This window comes from Zingiber officinale, chromosome 4B (assembly GCF_018446385.1).
Source record: "Zingiber officinale cultivar Zhangliang chromosome 4B, Zo_v1.1, whole genome shotgun sequence".
Classification (NCBI taxonomy): Eukaryota; Viridiplantae; Streptophyta; class Magnoliopsida; order Zingiberales; family Zingiberaceae; genus Zingiber; species Zingiber officinale.
In genome coordinates, this window is record NC_055993.1 from 113,184,392 (window position 1) to 113,205,362 (window position 20,971).

The window sequence follows — 20,971 nt, forward strand, 5'->3', positions numbered from 1 at the left end:
AGGAAAAAAAATATTTTTTAATTTTGGATGAAAAAGTTTGCAATAAGAGATTTTGATTCTCAATTTGCAAAAATAATTTTTTTTGTTAATACAAATATTATTTTACATGAATTAAATTTGGCTCGTCTAGTTTTTGAATGCAGGATAACATTTTATGCACAACTAAGCTAATTATTTTGTTATATAGTAAGTTCCTACTTCCTACAATATAAACAAGTACAAATGGTTATCAATTTTCATCTAAAAAGGAAAATAAATAAAAAACAACATTAAAAAATTGTAATTTGTTCATAGATACAATAGGATAGATAATAAAAGGTATAATGTATACACTTGATGTTGATAATTCTATAAACAAAGGAATCAACAAAGTGATTGAGATCCTTGTGATAATTTATAACTCATTATTCTCAAATATTAATGACAATGAACATTTCTTTAATTAATATATTCTTATATATAAAGTAAACAAGTACTGAAATTGTTCCAGCACAATATAATTCAGTATTGAAACTTTATCCTTTTATCGTTCCGATTAAAGACAAATTATTACATGACTTGAGATTTTAAATCTTATGATACACTGATAAAGAGAGGAGAAAGAGAAAAAGATGTATAGAGATATCAGGAAATAACCCATCAAGTGAGCGAAGTGGAAGCACTCGAGGTTCCTTGAGAAGAGATACAAGTTAAATAAAAACCACAATTCTACCCTTTTTTATACTTGAACAAGATGAGAAAAAGATATCTTCTTTTGTAGATCTATGTTGGCTTTAGGCAACACATAGCTTGTTTGCTAGACTTCTACAAGATGATCACACTATTTAAGTCTTTACTAGATATACACATGAAGCTCACAAAAAATTAGAATGAAGGCTAGCTGATGTTATAGAAGAAGGAAAAGAGACAAATATCCATATAAAGTAGAACAAAATGTGGTTGATAGTTTAAGCAAGGTTTGAAATCTCGTAATGTGTCAGGTGGCACCATCGAAATGTATCGTTTCGACAAATTATCCAAACTTGATACTACTCAGCATAAGCAACATTTCCATGTCATTGTGTTAATTAATGTTGATAAGTATCATGCCATGCCAACACTCAATACCCCTTGGCATGCTACAACACAAGTCTAAGATGAATTAAGATAATATTATTGTATTTTTCTTTATCTCTTTATCTTCTGCCTCCTTTCATCTTCAATTTGCTAGTGACACCATATAATAGTCAAAGATTGAAACTTTGACGCAACTTGATTTAAAGAATTAAGATAACACAAACTGTAAACCAATTTTATGATTATGCAAAAGGGAACTAGATCTACTTCCAATGATAAAAAGGAGTCTAGGAAGATGCAAACTAGTGATATAAATCTTCCAACAAAATCAATATCTAAGTTGGGACTAGGATGAAAAGGCAAAGGATGAGCAAGAGCGACTAGGTTGGAAATCACGTGTGCAAGTTGTCCATGAAAATCTTGAGTAGAGGTTTGGTGTGGTGGCTGGGAGCAAGACAGAGAGAGAGGATGAGAGGAGATGATTTTCTCCTTAAGGGAATCTCTTGAAAAATCCCAACCTTAAATAGATGCTTTGATACCATAAGAGAACTATTATATATAAATTTTAATTACATGTATTTGTAGACTTAACATAAAACACCCAAACATGACTTATTCTACCCACAACTAATTTTATTTAAAGCATAACCATAAGATTTATAGACTCTGCATAAAAATTCTACTTGTTGCCCAAATAACTAATTTTATCTTAAACCATAGGCATAGGATGTGTGTGGAGGCTTCGTGCAGTTGTTGGGAATGAGAGAACGAGAGAGGAGAATAGATGATAAGGGGGAATCGACATCCTTCCCTTCAATGGAAGAACTCTTGAAAAAAACTGACCATAAATAGTGGCTTTGGTACAATTAAAATTTATTGTCTTGCATTATTCATAAAGTATAATTACATGGATTTATAGACTCAAGATAAAATCTCTAACAATAACTCTGATACCAAGTGGAAATTAGGAAAGTGAATTATTATATTGCATTATTTTATAAAGTATAACTACATCACATGGATTTATAGACTCAACATAAAAACCCTAATCGTAACCTATTGTATCCAAATAACTAACTTTATCTAGACCATATCAATAAAATTTATATTTGTGTTCTATTCTTTCTGTATCCTCTACCAAATTTGGTTGATTCTCTCTCATTTATCATTTAGAGGACAATAATTATTTTATTTAGTAACCCTACACATGATCTTATCATTCTTTTCTCTTCTGCACTAACTTTTTCTATTTTATTTACTTGACTCTGACATTTGTATGGTTGGTCTTACCATTAATATAAAACTTTTCTGTCTTAAAGGTCCACATGTTCACTCAAAACTTTCACTCTTGATTTTTCGTCAATAACTTCTTTTAATGCAGTGCTGGCATATTTATCAAGTACTATAACCCAAGGAGATCTCCATTTCCGCGATCAAATGAAATTAGTTGCTTAGTGAGGGAGAGGCAAGAACAATTAAATGATATTTGGCAGTTGTTTTGATTTTTTTTTGTTGGACAAATGTAGCGTGAACCAATTAGCAAAGTACTCCCACTAGTTCAAGTAGTATGTAGTTAGGGTTGCTACAAAAGGATTTGCCCTCCCCCTTAAACAAAGTTTGCCTTTGTCTCAACCCTAATCATTTTGGTTTGTGCCACATTTCCAATCACATTTGTTTGACAGCAGTTGATTGTTTGATATCATTTTTTTTTTTTTGAAAAAGCTGCATGTTTGTTTACTATTCAATTATACACATTACCATTCTTTCAGGTTTTTGGGTGTTAGTGTATGATGTTTCCTTCATTTGTTAGCCTTCATTACTGATTTAATTCAACAAAAATTTGACTAAGATATTGTTTGGAAGTGTTTATTTCTTTCTGTGGACAGTTCTTTGATGATCCACCACTTAATGTCAAAGTAGAGAAATCAAGAATGAATTCTTAAATTGTTGCGGGCTATTTAGCAATTACATGTTGATCCAAGAAATTCCTATTACGTGCAGTTGAGGTCTCGGCTAGCTGATAGGAAGCAGAAATTTGGATGACCGGCAGCACTGTACGAATATAATTCCATACAAAGTGATGGCCAGTCTTGACTGCATTGTAGGAGTGAGCATCTTAATTTGAACTTTGTGTTTCTTGAGTATTTTCTTAATTGAATTATTTGAATGGCTGCCTATGACGAAATTACGATTCTTTTAAAAAATATAATTAGATATACGAGAAATACTGTTTCACCATCCAATTTTTATCATACCTGTGTGCAAATTAATATGGTAGGATGAGAAATTCAGACTGATTTTGATCATCTTATGTGAGCAAACTTTGTTGATACTGCAAGACACAAAATGTCAAGGTAAAACAATAACAATCAAGTTTTATTCTACTAGATGAGATCCGCTACGTTAGATTCTTTGAACAATAGTGAACAGCACACTGCAATGTTAGATTTAGAGGCATACTTATTTGCTCCTAAATCTCATGAATTTCCTCGAACATGTTGAGTTTTTTTTTTTAAAAAAAAATATACCTCTAATGCAAGTGTCTCTAACTATTTTGGAAAAACTTGCATCTAAAATTAATTAACTGCAACAATTATTTTTAGAATTAATAATTTAATTCTAAAAGTATATATATAGGGACAATTAATAATAGTCTTTAAAAGTCAATGATTTTTTATAGAAACACACACTGAAAATTCTTATGGAGACAAAAGCATAATTGTCTTCAATAACTATAAAGACAATTAATAATTTTGCCTCCATTGGCACACTACTGATGCTGACAATAGAAAAGTTTTTTAAAAGTAAATGATATTTCTAGAGACAAATAATAATTTATCTATAAAGAAATCTTGGTTAATTTATACATTTTAAGATAAGAATTAGTTTTATAGCCAAGTTATCACTAAAATACTATAAAAACACACACTCTAACCATCCAGTTTGGTTAAAAAATAGACTGAATCCATACATCAATACACAAAAAGCTACACGGTCTATGCTACATGCTTCAGGAGAGTCACAACAACCAATCCATGATACACTAACATAATAAACAATGCCCTTATAGCTTCCTAACTTCGATACTTGCAGCACTCAAAAGAAGCCAAGTGTAATGCTTTTGTGTAACTGGGTGGAACTACAACTGAGATTATCTCTCAGACCTTGAGAATTTCACAAACCTTGCTCGTCTGGAGGATCGTCTCTCAGCGTGGGTGCACGACACTGAATGCCTCAGGTAAACTTTTCCAGTGACCAAAAATCTTCACTCTATGTCTGGGCTAGGCTCTTACTTTCCACTGTTGAAGCTGGTGAGGCATCACTTGTAGAAGAGAGTTCAGTGTAGGGGACACAACAGTACTTATGAGTTGTGAAATTGAATTAATTCCTAGTATAATCTGATTACTTGAACCTTAAATAGAAACAAAATATGCTTCCTATGTGAAAATATTTAGGAATGCTGGTGTTAAACTCACACATCAACACAATTATTACCAGAATCAAGTTTGTACCTGACAGCAGCTAGAAGACCAACTGCAGTAACTGGTAACAAGTTTCTTTCAATTATTTGTAAGTACAAAATCTAGGAGCAAGCTACAGTTTAAGCCACAAAAAATGATCAACTCTGAGAAGCTTATATGGATAGCACTAAAACACAGAGAACAGAAGGATCAAAGTAATACTCTTGCCAGATTCAAGTATGTACCTGATAACAGCTTTAGGCCAATGTAAGTAACTAGAAACAAGCTTTCTATCAGCAGTTTGGAACTACGAAATCTGGTAACAAGTTGCAGTTCCAGCCAAACAGAAATAAAATCAACCAAACAAGCTGCAGCTTCCAGTGCTAGTACACCACTTGATACTTGAAAACAACACAAGCAATCGATAAGAACAAGTAGTAAAGCTCATCCATGCTGAAACTCATGTTGGCAAGTGTTGAAAATAAGTTTGTATTAAGGAGGTGAACGGGTAATCTGGAAATAATTTCCAGGTTGATACAAACCTTCCCTTATGATTGTACTGCGACTTATAAGATGTAAGAATACATCATCAGAAACTGAGAAGAATAGATAGTTTAAGGGCATTACAAAGAAGATAAAGTTGAAAACAACCATGAAACTAAACGGGCAGCATGATAATCTTAAGCACTTTCTGATACTGCTACAGATTAGTCTCTACAGATCTGTAACACATGAAATAACAAAAGTCAAAGTGGATGACTAGAACTACATGGAAACAGATGCCAGTGGCTAAGTGACTAAATGAAAGAATAATGGGGCATGACTTAGACAATCTTATAAAGAATCACCATTAGACAGACCAGAGAGCTTTTAAACTAGTTGAATGTCAAATATGTTTAAATTCAAGGATATCACAACATGCTGCATCTCCTTCCAACCAGAGAATTGCAAAATGATTTAGATGTTTGGCAATCAACTAGATGCAATTAAGAAGAAATCTTTTTGGAATGTAGAACAAAAAATAACAGACAGAAAATAAAATTAAAAACAAGCTTCCTTCTTGAATATCAGCTTGGGCTCAGTGTCATTCCTCTCCTTTTGCAAAAAGGGATTGAAGATGGTGCACTTCTAAGTTGTTGAAATGGTTCAGCAAAAATGATTATGCTTTAAAAAAAAACTCCAATGGTGCAGTTTAAACTACTTTAAAAAAAGTATGTACCATAGTGTTGTAGTTAAGTCAATAATATAGCTTAGGGAAAGTGGTCACCTTTGCAATTTGCCCCATGCATAGAAGGAACTACATTGGACATTAATAGTATAGGATGAAGTTTATTAGCTCAGCCATGCAATAATCTTACAAGCAATGACTTCAGTAACTCTAAATGAATACTCAATTCACAGTGACTGACAAAAAGACAAGGAACAAAATAATTCCAAGTAGATTCAAGCAAAAGAACAACCCTGATTGTCCTTTTACATTCATTGACTTTGATTTCATGCCAATCTTACACTTAACACCTAGGTGTTAGATCCCATAACCTTTCATCATGAGACACAGGTTCATTTTTGAGTCGATAAAAGGGAGACAAGGGCTACACTGAAAGAATGCTGAAAAGGGTGATTAGGTGTAGTAGCACAATCCACTGAGTGATTTCTAGGCAATAATATCTCATCATAATCATGTTGGAGTATTCTTGTTGCTTCTTAGTTCTCTCCACTTTAGCATAGAAGAATCGTATTGTTCCACCACACCGCTCAATTGAACTTAAACTCCATACATGTACAATAACCTCTAAGAAATCCAACTGAATTCCATACTCATGCACTTCACAAATTGCACCCACCTCAATGACCTCAGCCACATCGATGAACTCATTGCTAGCTAGCCAATTAACCAAACCCAACCTGCATTTCAACTCAATGAATTTCCTCCCTACTAGACCATCTCTAGCCAATTTCTATATCTGTCATAGTTTACCTCTAATAATACCTAGGCAAACTAATAAAAGAAATCACATAGAAGGAATGCAACGAAGTGATAATAACGTCAACTTTTCTTAAGTTGACAATAAACACATATAAGGATGACAATAAACACATAAGGTTTGCCCACGTTGTAATCAGTAATTACATCCCCATGGTTTGTAGGGGAAGAATGATTGGAGCTGGTGGAACTAATGGCTCTAATGGAGAGCATTCCCACTCATTATTGTTGTCCGCCATGGAGTGAGGCACTGAGAAATGTTTGGGAATCCAAACTTTCCCATTTGATAGCCTTTCTCTTTGTTTCTTCCTCTCATGCTCTTCTATTCTTCTCTTTATCTCTGAAGCTTTTCCCCAATCCTTGCTCAAAATAGCTTGGCTTAATTCACCCCATACCTTGGTCGACTCCGTGTTCCACACCTTCTGTCCAAGAAATTAGCAAAAGTGTTGCTTAATTTTACTTCTTAATTTTTAATTAGAAAAGAAACACATGGAATCAATCTTCCAAAATTTGGATAGACATATTGATTGAAGCAGCGTTGATAGATTTCATTAGTTGTAGATTCAACCAAAAGTGTTATTTTATTTTATTTATTTATTTATTTTTGCACAATCAACATGTCTTGGATCAAGTTCAAGACTAGTTTTGTTCTATTCAAAATTTTAATTGAATCCTAGCTTAATACAAGCAGATCCTAGCTTTTCAAATGTTTAGGATCTGCTTGTATTATCTCTTTCAATGTGTTCCTTCCTAAGCTAGATGAACTAAAGCATGAACTTTTCCAATTGTTGAATGTGGATCCAACTATCGATCTATCTCTTGTAGACTGGATTCTATTGTTGATGAAGCAAGACTATATTCTAGTTAAATGCTCTCCATTGCAGGCCGTTGAATCACCTACAAGCTCTTGGACTATTGCTCACTCTCCTTTCTCCTTGACCTGTTGTTTTGATGACACTCCCTAGGAGCTTGGTTCTAATCTATCGAGTTACCCTTTGAGACATCCTCATTTACTATCAACTAGATATCCTTTGCCAACTAGTCAGCAATTGGGGTGTTCTAATCAAGTGGGAAATACAATCATCCATGAACTTCTATTTGGTTAGGTACTTGATGTAGTGTCCTTAACAAGATATTATCCCTTCATTAATCTTTCCATGGTTGAATCTCTGTCAACTCTTGAGATCCATGTCCTAGAGCTAGCATAATCTCCTCTCTCATTGATACCATGTCTGTTGATTCCTTTGATTAGGGGTGAGCATTTGGTTAATTCGGTCTATAAATTAACCGAATTAATCGAAAACCGATTTACTATTTGCTAACCGAATCGAATCAAAATTTTACTACAAATGAATTAACCGAATCGATTATTTCGGTTAACACCGAATTAACCGAATTTTCTTAAAAAAATAATAAAAAAATATATCAAATTAATCGAATTAACCGAATACTCACTCCTACCTTTGATTAGTGTTAAACCATCGTGTGATAACCAACACACAGATTTACAGATCAATTGATGGTTCAAGAACTCGTGGTTCATCCATCAGATTCTTTCATCAAGGATACTTAATTCAAAAGTTTTAACTCTCCAAGAGTCTATGAATGTTTTCATTTTGGAGCTAAGTCAAACTCAATAAGCTGAAGACAACGTATAATCTTTCCTCTTCCAACTCTCGCACTATTGACCCAGGTACCGTCCTCACTGATCACTTGCCCAGATTCTCCACTAGGACTAGATTGCAAGTCTCAAAAACTCAAGTTCATTGGCATTAAATTTTAAGGAAAATTTCACTTGCACAGATTCTCCACTAGGGCCAGATTCTCCCAGGTGCATTCTCCACCAAAGCACAATTGATTTCCAACACAAGTTACTATTATGACTCAGTCCTTGTAGGTGCAATTAAATAGGACTGTAGAAGCTCATGCCCATCCTACTAGTCTTCTCCAATGACTAGCAACTAGAATTCTTCTTGAGGTTTCTGCAGGATATAAGTGTACTAAGTTTGTGCGGCCATGGTGGGGTCAATGTTTCCAAAAATTTCCAAAAACTGCCCAACAATCAATATTATTTAAGAGGGGTTAGAGGCATTCACCTCTTGATCAATATTAGTTCTTGGAGGTATGACTTCTTTCATATCTTTTAATCTTGGAGGTATCCCCTGATCGCGACCATGGACACCAACAGGTAGACGTCGTTGAATAGGAAAACTAACAGTTTCCTCCTGCAAATGGACACCTCCATGCGAGGAGGATTCTCAGGTACAAGACTTGGTGGGATCACCAATGCCTTGGAGAGAGTTGTGGTGGAGACATTCATGCATAAACCTGGCCTGACGATTGTCTTGTGCACTGAGCTATTAAGACTTGTTGGCCTAAATTGTCACTACTAGCCATGTTGCTATATATGTTTTTCAGTGCATTTTATATCCATCTGTATCGCTTAATTGCTCTTGGAAGACTATATGGTTGACAAGGGACTTTCCTCATGGAATCGAGCATAGTTCTAAAGATTAATTTTCGACAAATCTGAAAAAAAGAATGTGAAATAGGCAAAAGATATATTTTCCATGTAAATCACTTGTACTTTAACGTGTGCAAGATAACATCAAACTATTTAGGATTTATTTGAACTTTAGGAACAGCAAAAACCGATGATTTTCATGCAAGCAAATAATTCGATGTATACCTGTGGAACCCCCAACACAGGAGTGTTTAGTTGAGAGATGGCTTTCTTGGCATCATACAAAACCATAACCTCTCCGCTGTGGACATCTTTCAACTCGACGACTCTTCATTTGAACAAAAAAGATGTCAGTGCTAAGTTCATGCATATACAAAAGATCTTGAAAATTGAAAGAAACACTATATTCATGTTTGTTGCATATGTGTATTGTACCGGTCCCACTCGCCCTCTATTTGATAGATTGTTTTCGATGTGTTTGAGTGGGAGATTGTTCCCTTGACAAATCGAGAACTACCACCAAACCCAAGGAACCTATGGCTCTTGTAGTAGCAGAGATCTGCCTCCAGTTCAGAATCTTTGCACCTGATTCTAACATTCCCAATCCAGTCAGCACCAGTTGGGGGAATTAGTTTTATCATCAAGTTTGGTGAATCCATTTCGTAGTTCTCCCCGAACGTCAAAAGCTTCAGCTGCCTCTTTCCTTTGATTGCAGCTTCAACACTGGTACCTTTTTATAAAGAAATTTAAAGGAACAGAGGTGTGACTAAGAGTTATATCACGGCTGAGATAGTTAGGATTCTATAAAAGAAAACCTACCATGGAACCTGGGAACAACGCTGTGGCACCAATTCAGTTCTATATTAAGATTTGTATCGGTTGCATGGAGAGCAGTCACTGGAGGGTGATGAGAGACCTGCCAAATCAGTTCTAGTTACTGAGAATAGACAGCACAAGAATAGACATGGAAGAAAGTAGAGATTCTATAATGCAAGCTCATGGCAGGGTAGAGTTATGGCACTTGGTTTCATGCTTACATGCCATTACAGGTGGTGATTGTGTAGATACAACAATTGGAAAGGGTTTGCTAATAACTTGATCCATGTATACTACTCATCCTGTGAAACTTCTCATTTAAATTGCTTTATCTTTCTCCAGACTCTTATTGGTATATTTGTATCCATCTTTGGATATTCTTCCTTGTAGAAATGGAATGCAAGAACAAATTTTCATAAAACGCAAATTAAAGTATCAAAATTAAGGACAAATGAAGTAGGGTAGCACCCATGAAGATTGATACAAATATTAATTGTTCTTTTTGCTCTATTTTAATTGATTTACATTGTTACTAGTTGTGCAATTATACTTGTTGAGCTTTAGCTCAGATGTTATCAGTGAGAACTATGGCTCATTTACTATATGCTTATCGGGTGGCAGATGGGTGGAAGGTTGATCCCACTCATTATTCGTGGGGGATCTAACCCATTTACCACTACATTTGGTGGGCTTCTAGCCATACATGTTATCTTATTTATACTACATTAGTGTTACCATTTATATATTGGTAATATTTAATAAGAACTTAGTTCTTTATTTTAACCAAGTGAAACTAGATAGGAAATTGAAACTAATAGATGTATGAAAACATAAATAGATGTTATAGTGACAATTATAATTTTCTACCAGTTGATTTAATAGTACAATAAAAAAGAAGAAAAATAAAAATTATATATATATGGGAATGATATGGTGCTCACCTCCCATTTCTGACTGAGTGAGTGGAGCGTCCGAAAGTGCACTTGGTCACCCACGGAGTTGCGCATGGGAGGTGAGCACCGTAATATTACACACACTCTCTCTCTCTATATATATATATATACACACACGAGAATGATATGATGCTCACATTCTATGCTCGACTCCCGTGCCCAACTGAGTAAGCAGGACACTCGGAAATGCACTCAGTCGTCCACGGAATTGTGCACAGGAGGTGAGCAGCATAACATTACTCTCTATATAAATAAATTTACTGTAGTGCTAAAAGGCTTTCTCACTAGTTGCAAAATGGAGTTTTTGAATGTTTTTTTCTTGAGTGTTCTGGTTCAACTTTTCTTGAAAGATTTTTTTTATTATTCATAAAGATGTTGATACTTAACATGTGATGTTTATTGTTTGTAGATTATTTTCTGTTGTGTAGATCGTCAACATAAAGTCACCAGTGGGGCCTAACAAATTGGCCTATGAATGGATGTATTTTCTTCCCATGTTCTCATCCAAACTAAAAGATACTAAGAAACCATGATGGATTTGCAAAATAGTATTTTATATATTAAACTATGAAGAGAACTAAATATTTAACATGAACTAGGAAACCTCGAAGAATGCATGAAAGAAAATATGATGAGGTCCAGCATCAAGTGTACTCACCTGCTCAAGGAGGACATTAAGGGATCCTCTAGAAACATGATGAGTTTCTCCTAAAATGGGATTGTAAGGAGCCTGGCCAAATATTGCAGGTCTTGTGGTTGATATGCTCCAAGCAACCACTGAAATAAACCTATTAAGCTTGCTCTGTCCTTGGGCACACTTACACAAGTAGTCCTCATTGTAGCAGTAAACCATTTCTCCATAGCATTGGAGTTGTGACTTGGGCATGTTGAAGAGAGATGGTAGCTGCATATAAAAACAGAAGGAAAGAAAGATTCTCAATTTAAATAGTAGTGAAATCCTTGAAGAACAATTATACATTTAATTAGAACACTTGAGGCACACTTAAGTAAATTTGCAAAGGCTACTCAAGTTTGGTATGAAAAAATATCTAGTATGTCAAGGATTATTAACCAGCGGATCTCATAAATAAAAATAATAATTATCCTTTGATTAGTAAGAAATATTAGAAATTTGATGTAGATAAAGTTGTTTACTAATTATGGATGTCCTAGATGAGTGACATGTATATTTGTTGGTGCAATTTTATCTCACGCGGTCGAGTTCAATTAAATGATGTTGGAACGATTGCTAGTGTAATCGTATTCTAGGTTGTCGTATTCAACTAAGTAATTTTGATGTTTGAGTAAAGGATTTAAGTTAGGCTAATAAAGTTTGTCAAATGTGCAGGTGTAGAATACTTGACAAGATACTATAAATGTAGTGGATAGAAGAAGTTCAAATAAATTAAGGTTGATTAGATACTTGATAATTAAATTGAAAAAGTTTAATAAGTATTGGCATAGGTGAAATCCAAGAGGTGTTGATAAAGAGAGGTCCAATAAGTGTTGGTAAAAGAGAAGCACAACATCGGTTGCCAGAGAAGAAGTTCAAGAAGATCATGATAGAGCCGAAGTTCAAATAGATCAAGGGTGATAAAAGATTTGATGGTTGAAAAATCCAAATAGTCAAGGGTGATTAACACTTGGTAGTTGGAGAAGTCTAAATAAATTTAGGATGACTAAACACTTAGTGGTTGGAAGTTCGATAGAAGATTGATCACATACTTGGTATATGACGAACATCTGAAAGAGACTTTTTGATAGAAGAAGACCTAAAGATTAGGATACGCATTTTAGCCGACAAGGGAGACGTGTACTTGGGAGAGGATAATGCTCAACTTAGGTCAACTCAATCATTAGAATGGTCATAATTGATGAATCCAATTGATTGGAGGTTGTATTTAATTGACTGGTAGTTGAGTCAACTGAGTTGCTGACTCAAGTGAATTAGCCAACAAATAAATATTTGTATTCATGGATGAGCCATCTAGATAGTTGACTATCTATTGTCAATCGACTCATGATGGTCGAGTCAAGTCAAGCGCGGAGTCTATTCAAGATGATCAACTAATGAATAGAATGTTTATATTTATGTCCGAGTCAATTGGGCAATCGATTGATCTGGCTTAGTTGATTGATGATTAATTCAAATTGACTGATGAAATAAGAGACAAGCTAAAAATAGTCACTAATCTGACAATGCAAAATGACAACAGTTTACTGACCTAATAGTTAAGGTGTATCAGTTGAGGCGATGGATTTAGTTGACTGATCAACATTAGCATAATCAAATAGTAAAGATAAGTTGAAGAGGATTGAAGCTTATATAAGGGAACCAAGGGGAGCATTCGAAGAATAATGTCCTAAGATGTTATTGTGAGCATTTGAGCTTTCTTATGTACTCTTACTCTTAATCCTTTAGCTTTCATATTATAATTTTGTAAAGATCTGATAAGAAGTTTCTTCAGCTTCGAAAGAAAACCCGAGAAGGAGAAAATCTAATGATAATTCAGGAGTGACTTATCAAAGAGTCGTAAGTCAGAGTAGGATGGAGGTTTTCAAACCACATCAAATCAAGACATTAGCATGTTTTTGTTTCTTTTCATTTTTGTTGCATACTTTGTATTGAATTAAATGTTACTAGTTATAAGAAGAAAAGGTACTTAGTTCAAAATTACGATTTAAGTATTGATAATGTATGGTAAAATTTACGTGAAGGGTGTGATCTTACGAAGGATGGTTACATCATTTGCACACAAATCTAAAAATGATTTTGCACAAATCATAAAGTACCATTTATAAAAAAAAATTAAATAGAGGCACTAGTTAGAAATAACTAAAAGCTGATACATTTTGGTTAAATTTGTTTTACAAAAAAGAAAACATTTGCTACAACTTAACTAAATTACATACTATATCTAAATCAAAGCACATTCATATTATCGAAACAAAGGCACCTACTATAACTAAATAAAGCAATTTGATATAACTATATAAAATGACATATTATAACTATATGAATGCACCACCTCAAGAAGAAAAAAATTTAAAAAAAAAAACGCACAATCAAAGGATGTTGGATTTCTTTTCTGGTTATCATGCATACAAATTACCCAAAATATACGAAGTCATGTAGATATTGATATAAACTGTGTATCTCCCGGGTAATAAACTAATAATGCAGTGGGATGAATTTTTTTAATCTGCGTAAATTGAATACCAACTAAAACAAATTGTGTGGGTATATTTCAGTTTGTTGAAACGTTGCTGTCATGAATTGATGACCTTTGACGGAGTTCATTGGTCACTCATGCAGCAGTGGCCCAAACAAACTCCAATTCCTAGTCGTTTTCATCTATAAACGTCCTCAAACATTAGTCTTGAGTAGTCATGTCGAACATTTAAACATAAAACGACAACTAGCTTTTCAAACAGTTGGCATCACTTAGCATAGTTAACCTCACTAAAAAGACAAGATAAACCGACAGACATAACTTTATATCCTTAGCTCTTGCATCCATAAGTAGATATTTCACTGACAATACTTATCATACTTTTATATAGATAGATCTTTAGTAAAAAATCATAGGTTCTAGGGCCGTCTTAATTAGTAAATGTATAGAATAATGACCGTAATGGTTGGGAATCAAAATTTAATACAAAATTTCATCATCTCTGTGGATCTACTTGTCAATGTAGATTTCTACTAAACTACATTTTATTAGTAAAAAAAAGGTATTTAAATTCTTGATTTCGTCTACTTCTACTAGTGTCAAATTTTATTTTATGTTCGTCTACTCCCTTCTATTGGTTCAATAAATGAATAAAATTAATATAGCCAGCATTAAATAGTTCAAACAAAACAATTTGGTGATGCAAACTCCCCAGCTATTAGCATGATATGTGATAACAGTTAGATGGAACAATTATTAGGCATTATTATGATAATGACTAATAATATATCCAAATAATCATGTCATGGCATCTCAAGAAGTCGGAAAATCACAGTACTGAATGCAAAATGAGATGTGTGGCCTTGTAACTATGTGGTAGTTTAGTTTCTAAACCAATCTTTTATCCTTGTTGATATTTGTATTTGTGGGTGTGCCAAGCATATTTCCTCAATCATATCAAGCACATGCTTTCCCTTCAGACATGCAAGTGTCTTCTCAGTCCTCATAAATACAACCATTATGTTAAGAATTTGGGATGATGTTATTCACATGAATAATAAGGAGAATATATTTTTAAATGAGAATTTAGGCAAAATAATAAGTGATCGATGTATCACACTCTTAGTCACTCTTTTGCCACGATCTTTAGTGATCAGTAATTATAATTCCAACTATTAAACTTAATTAAGATCGAATTAATTAGTACTTCAAACTAATTAACCAGGAGCAGTTTAATGTGATCAGATGTTTTCCCATCCTCCCTTCCACTAAAATCTAACTGGCTGTTTGTTCATTAGATGAATGAATAATTAATTAATTAATTAATTAATTAATTAAATTGAGGATACATATATATATGATAACCATTAAGGCATACCTGGAAGCGGCTGAGATCGGATCCTGGCCGTACGTTGCAGAAGAGCCCGAGCAGTTGCTGGAGGAAGTTAGGCGGCCGGTGCTCCGCCGCCAGGCCTCCTTCCAGAGCCAGCGGCGCCGTCAGCACCACCCTCTTTCCTTCTTCTTCCGCCTCCCCTTCCCTTTCATTCTTCCTGATCTGTAACCCCCCAAAAAAAACATGTTAACAAATTCTTTAAACTTTAATATAAATTTTGAATTATTCTGGGGCTGAAGGAGTGGACGCATGCCTAGTGCTCGAGGAAGGGCCCAAGTGGCTAGAGGATAGGAGTGAATCCTGAGTCAAGAATGAACTCCTTATCTTACTTAAGTAAAAAAGAATAATAGGATTATCATTTAGTTAACGTTCGATTAGCCCAAAGAGGAATTTCATCTATTAAGCAGTAGCCAAAAGAGGAAGTTTATCAAATAATGCCGAGACCCAGTTGTTGACCCTGCAATCATTGTACTGAATTTTAGCGAAACTGACCAAGAAACAATAAAGCCACCAAAGATTATTATTATTATTATTATTTTATTTCTGTAGACGTAAATTAGACGCCGGGCCAAACTTTGATATATTTAAGTCTATTCAAATTTATTTATTAATTTTTTTTTATCTCGAATTGATTTTAATTATCCAGCTCAATAATATTGTCTTTATAAATTAGATTAAACGTTTATTAATATATTTAATTTATATTATTTTTTATTTTTAACTTATTATGAATAATTTAAGATTATAATACTTTATAAATTACTATAGTTAGTGTTAAGCTTATTTATTTAATATATTCTTTTACCATTAAGCAAATATAAATACCGATTTTGGTTAGAAATATTTCATTTATTTATAACCTTAATGAAAACGCAACCCACAAACAATAAAGCCACAAGAGATTATTATTATTATTATTATTATTATTATTTTATTTCTGTGGACGTAAATTAGACGCCGGGCCAAACTTTGATATATTTATGTCTATTCAAATTTATTTATTAATTTTTTTTATCTCGAATTGATTTTAATTATCCAGCTCAATAATATTGTCTTTATAAATTAGATTAAACGTTTATTAATATATTTAATTTATATTATTTTTTATTTTTAACTTATTATGAATAATTTAAGATTATAATACTTTATAAATTACTATAGTTAGTGTTAAGCTTATTTATTTAATATATTCTTTTACCATTAAGCAAATATAAATATCGAACTAAATATAAATACCGATTTTGGTTAGAAATATTTCATTTATTTATAACCTTAATGAAAACGCAACCCACAAACAATAAAGCCACAAGAGATTATTATTATTATTATTATTATTATTATTATTATTATTTTATTTCTGTGGACGTAAATTAGACGCCGGGCCAAACTTTGATATATTTATGTCTATTCAAATTTATTTATTAATTTTTTTTATCTCGAATTGATTTTAATTATCCAGCTCAATAATATTGTCTTTATAAATTAGATTAAACGTTTATTAATATATTTAATTTATATTATTTTTTATTTTTAACTTATTATGAATAATTTAAGATTATAATACTTTATAAATTACTATAGTTAGTGTTAAGCTTATTTATTTAATATATTCTTTTACCATTAAGCAAATATAAATATCGAACTAAATATAAATACCGATTTTGGTTAGAAATATTTCATTTATTTATAACCTTAATGAAAACGCAACCCACAAAGTTTAAATAAGTTTTTAGCCCTCTTCATACACTATAGATAAATGATATAAAAAATAGAATAAAAATAAAGTGCATATGCATAGAAATGATATGGTGTTCGACTCACTTTCGCACCTTATTTTCACGATTGAGATAAATCGAGATATCATAAAGTCATTCAAGATACCTTGACTCACTCGAGGAGTTTGGATCACTTCCAAATGTCCCAATTCATCTTAGTCGTGAAAATAAAATACAAAACTAATTTGGACTATATACACACACACTTACATCACGTGATGATACATCGCGTAACTTCTAGTTATGCCAATAAGATTTTATATTTAAGATTTAAGGATTGAATTATAATATTAAGCATAAAAAAAAATTTAATCGATAATTTTTTGAGGTGAACATAGAGTCTGCGCCCGAATATTTGATAATGTTAGAAGTCCAATAAAGAGTTAACACGAGACATCAAGTAGGTCAAGATTGATCAGATACTTGACGATATCATAAGTCCAATATGGTATTAGCATGAGGCGAGAAAAGTCTAGGTGGGTTATGATTGATTGAACACCTAGTGATTGTTAGACCAACATGAAATTGGCACGAAAACGAGAAGTCTAAGTAGGTCACGGTTGACCGAACACTTGGCCATTAGAAGTCTAACAGTGAGTTGACATGAGAAGAAGAAAGTTCAAAGTGTGTCATGGTTGACCGGATACTTGATGATTGGAAGTCCAATAAGAAATTGGCAAAAGAAAAATTCAAATGGGTCAAGATTGACCAAATATTTGGTGATCGAAAGTTCAACAGGAATTTGGCAAGAGGAAAGTCCAAGTGGGTTAAATTTGATTGAACATTTGGTGATCGAAAGTCTAATAGAGAGTTGGCAAGAGAGAAGTCAAGTAACGTGGAAGTTCTGACAAGTCGAGGTTGATCGAATGTCAGGCAACAAGGAAATTCTAACAGAGCAAATTTTCGAATGCCATAACTTTGACTTAGATATCAGAATGAGACAATATTTGGTGCAAAATAGAGCTCGTTCAAAGATTTATATTTTCCTGCTTCGATTAGTGCAATTGATTGGTGATTCAATCGATTGGAGTAATCGATTAGCACACTATAACAGCTAATAGAATGTTGTGCAATCAATTGGTTTGATCAATTGGAAGCAAACAATCAATTGGTGAGCCACACTAATTGATTGGTAAGGTAAAAAAATAGTTGTTTTGCAAGTTTAAACTATCGGATTTGATGACAATCGATTAATGAAGTCTACCAATGAATTGATAGATGAAAATCAACCCAAACAAGAATCTTATAATGAATATTTCGAGGAGGATTCTCAGTGTCATGCTTGTGGGTTTTGGAATAAAGCGTTGATGCATTTTCAATCATAAAAAGACATTTAAAAGCGACAAAAAAGCGAGCAAAATAAAGTGTTGATTATAAAGTTATTTGACTATTTGTTTTTATATTTATTTATTGTGGTCGTGTAAGAACAAGGTTAAGAGATTTCTCTGCCTACAAAAAAAAAAATATTCAAAAGGGGTGAAGTTTATAGTGAAGAAAGATCACTAGGAATAAATTTTGGATTAGTCGTGTAAAAAGCGGATACCAAATAAAATATTATAGTTGTACATGTGGCTTAAGTTAATTCAAGTTTCTACTATGTATGCAAATGATAAGGACAAGATCAAGACGAAATGATTAAAACCATTCACACCCACTCCCTCTCGCACATGGCTCCTAACATCAACTGTGTCAAACAAAGTCGAATCTGACAACTCAAGTACGCAAATTAAGTGAACCAATTGGGTAGATTAGGTCTAGCATACCAATCAAGCAGATCGATCAAGAGGACCAATCAACACTCATTAGATCATGTAGTTTGATTGGGTCCACTCGACCAATTAAGCTAGTTGACAAATCAACTAGAGTAGACTAGCCTTGCATGTTCAATTAATTAGTTGTGATAGACAAGGCTTGCTAAGGGGAATGAGTAAGTCAAAGAGGTCCCGGAACGGGACTGAGTTGGTTAAAATTGTCAAAATAAATAAGAGTGGATTTCGGATAAAGTCAGGAGAAACATCCTTTTACGTGGTGATTTATTAATTTTTTAATTTACTTCGATATAAATGACTATAAGATTAAACATGTGGACATTCAATATATATGATCTTTACCAAATGAGTAAGACAGAGACTGACCAATTGATTTAGAAAGCTTAGCAAACTAATCAAACTATACAAAATTGCGAGTTGAGTGAATAATAAAGTTAAGCAAGTCGAGCAAGTTAGTAAAGACAAAATAAAAGTTAATAGAGTTAATTAAATTAGTCAAGTAAATCATTGAGATGACTGGATAGATATGAGCGGAACAAATCACGCAGGCTTCTGAGTATTTTATATAAATATATTTTTATTATTATAAAAATATTCTTTATTTATTATTTAAATATTTAAATATTCATTAATCAATAAAAAAAAAAATTAGGCAAATCAAATTAAAGAACAATTATTACTATTACCAGTCTCGCCGCTAGTTTCCTGAGCGAGCACCGTTTAGCCTTGCAGACCCTTCGTCTTTCTTCTACAGAAAGACGAGGAAACAGAGCCCCCCCAAGCTAAACACAAGGGGGGAAAAATGCTACGTTTACTCAGACGCATCGATTTCGATCGGGTTGTGCTCGAGAAAGAAAGAAGAAGGAAAGGGCGGATCGAAATTTCGCGGCGAGATTCGTGAATGTAGAGATTGCAGCATCCATATCTTCTCTCGCAGATGGAAAGCACAGCGCTCGGATCGAGGAAGACAGGATGAAACAAACGAAATTTCACAAAGAAACAAAAAAATAAATCCGCTGGCGATTTCACCGAAGCAAGGCGACATCAGATCCATCGCTACTCGTCCAAATCAATTAGGCAAAAGAAAGCGATCGAAGAAGGGGACGGAGATTAAACGGAGCGTACCATAACTCGATGCGACTGAAATCCGATCCTATGAATGGGCGATGCCATCCCTCGATCTCGAGGCGGAGATTCCTTCTCCGTCGCGAGCCGATCGCTGCTACCGCACTTTGTTTCGCTGAGTCGATAGCGAGCGGAGAGATCGGAGGTGAAGATTCTGATTTATAGAGCCGGCTAATTGCATTTCGGCCCTGTACTTTTTTATTATTTCCCTTTCTAGTTTTGCTTTTCTCAAAATATAACTGCATGATTCTTTCAAGTACAAAGCCGACCTTTATATATTAAAGTTGTATTAATAGCAATTTACCAAATACTTAACTTTATTTTACATAATAACCCAAAAAAAAAAAGTGTATCATATTTACTAAAGAATATACTCATTTTCTAAAATACCACTTCTCCCTTTACTAAAATTAAAATAAATTTAATAATGAAAACATTTTTATAATTTTTTTATAATAGGTAATAAAAAAAATTCAGACTAAAGATTTGGATGAAGGATAGATCCTTTTGATCCATAATTTACATATCAGAGAATAATCTACTGTATGAATTAGTTTATTTTAATAAATCATATCTGTTAAATAGATGTGATTCATTATAATCCATGATCCCGCTTGTTTTGGACGGCGTTAAGAAGATTTGACTACGTAGAGTCTTTGTGAGTCATTTTCTTAGAGTTTCTAGTAGGCTTGCTTCAAATTTATTATCTTCTCTTCTTACCTTCAAGTCTTTCCTACATTTAATTCCAATATCATAATAAATGCAAATAGTAAATATTGAAACTTGAACTGTAATGTCGGCTCATAACTAAAGAGGAATAGAAGAGATGTGTTATCTAGTCATGGTTGACTTTGGTTCAAATTGTTACAATTTTAAATAATGAATTGGGATTAAAGCTCGATCCTTGTCTATGGTTTGAGGGTAGCTTGAGGGTTAATGTAACGTCGATCAATGCTCCATGATAATAATAATAATATAAATTATAAATAGTATTTAGACATG

General features: G+C 33.4%; 2 protein-coding genes across 10 annotated transcripts in view; one reads left to right on the plus strand and one right to left on the minus strand.

Annotated features, from left to right (window-relative positions):
* Positions 1–3,323, plus strand: part of LOC121976088 — a 30,674-nt gene extending 27,351 nt beyond the window's left edge. For 3 of the 8 annotated variants that reach the window (XM_042528092.1, XM_042528090.1, XM_042528089.1), the window contains one exon: positions 3,058–3,313. In XM_042528092.1, the coding sequence (XP_042384026.1) occupies positions 3,058–3,099 (42 nt within the window). In that variant the 3' untranslated portion in view covers positions 3,100–3,313. Of the gene's footprint in view, positions 1–3,057 lie in introns of all 8 variants that reach the window. The other 5 variants (XM_042528087.1, XM_042528088.1, XM_042528086.1 and 2 more) reach the window with 3 other exon arrangements.
* Positions 3,324–6,553: 3,230 nt separating this feature from the next.
* On the minus strand, positions 6,554–20,095 carry LOC121976090 (oxysterol-binding protein-related protein 4B-like). Of its 2 annotated transcripts, none has more exons than XM_042528094.1 (7): positions 19,970–20,095; positions 15,286–15,462; positions 11,393–11,638; positions 9,785–9,881; positions 9,401–9,695; positions 9,191–9,293; positions 6,554–6,920 (listed from the first exon to the last, which is right to left on the minus strand). In XM_042528094.1, the coding sequence occupies exons 1-7, from the start codon at positions 20,015–20,017 to the stop codon at positions 6,645–6,647; spliced, it is 1,242 nt and encodes a 413-aa protein (XP_042384028.1). In that variant the 5' UTR covers positions 20,018–20,095; the 3' UTR covers positions 6,554–6,644. The 2 variants fall into 2 exon arrangements, with proteins under 2 accessions (XP_042384028.1, XP_042384027.1); XM_042528093.1 differs by having other exon boundaries at positions 6,554–6,923.
* Between the last annotated feature and the right edge of the window lie 876 nt (positions 20,096–20,971).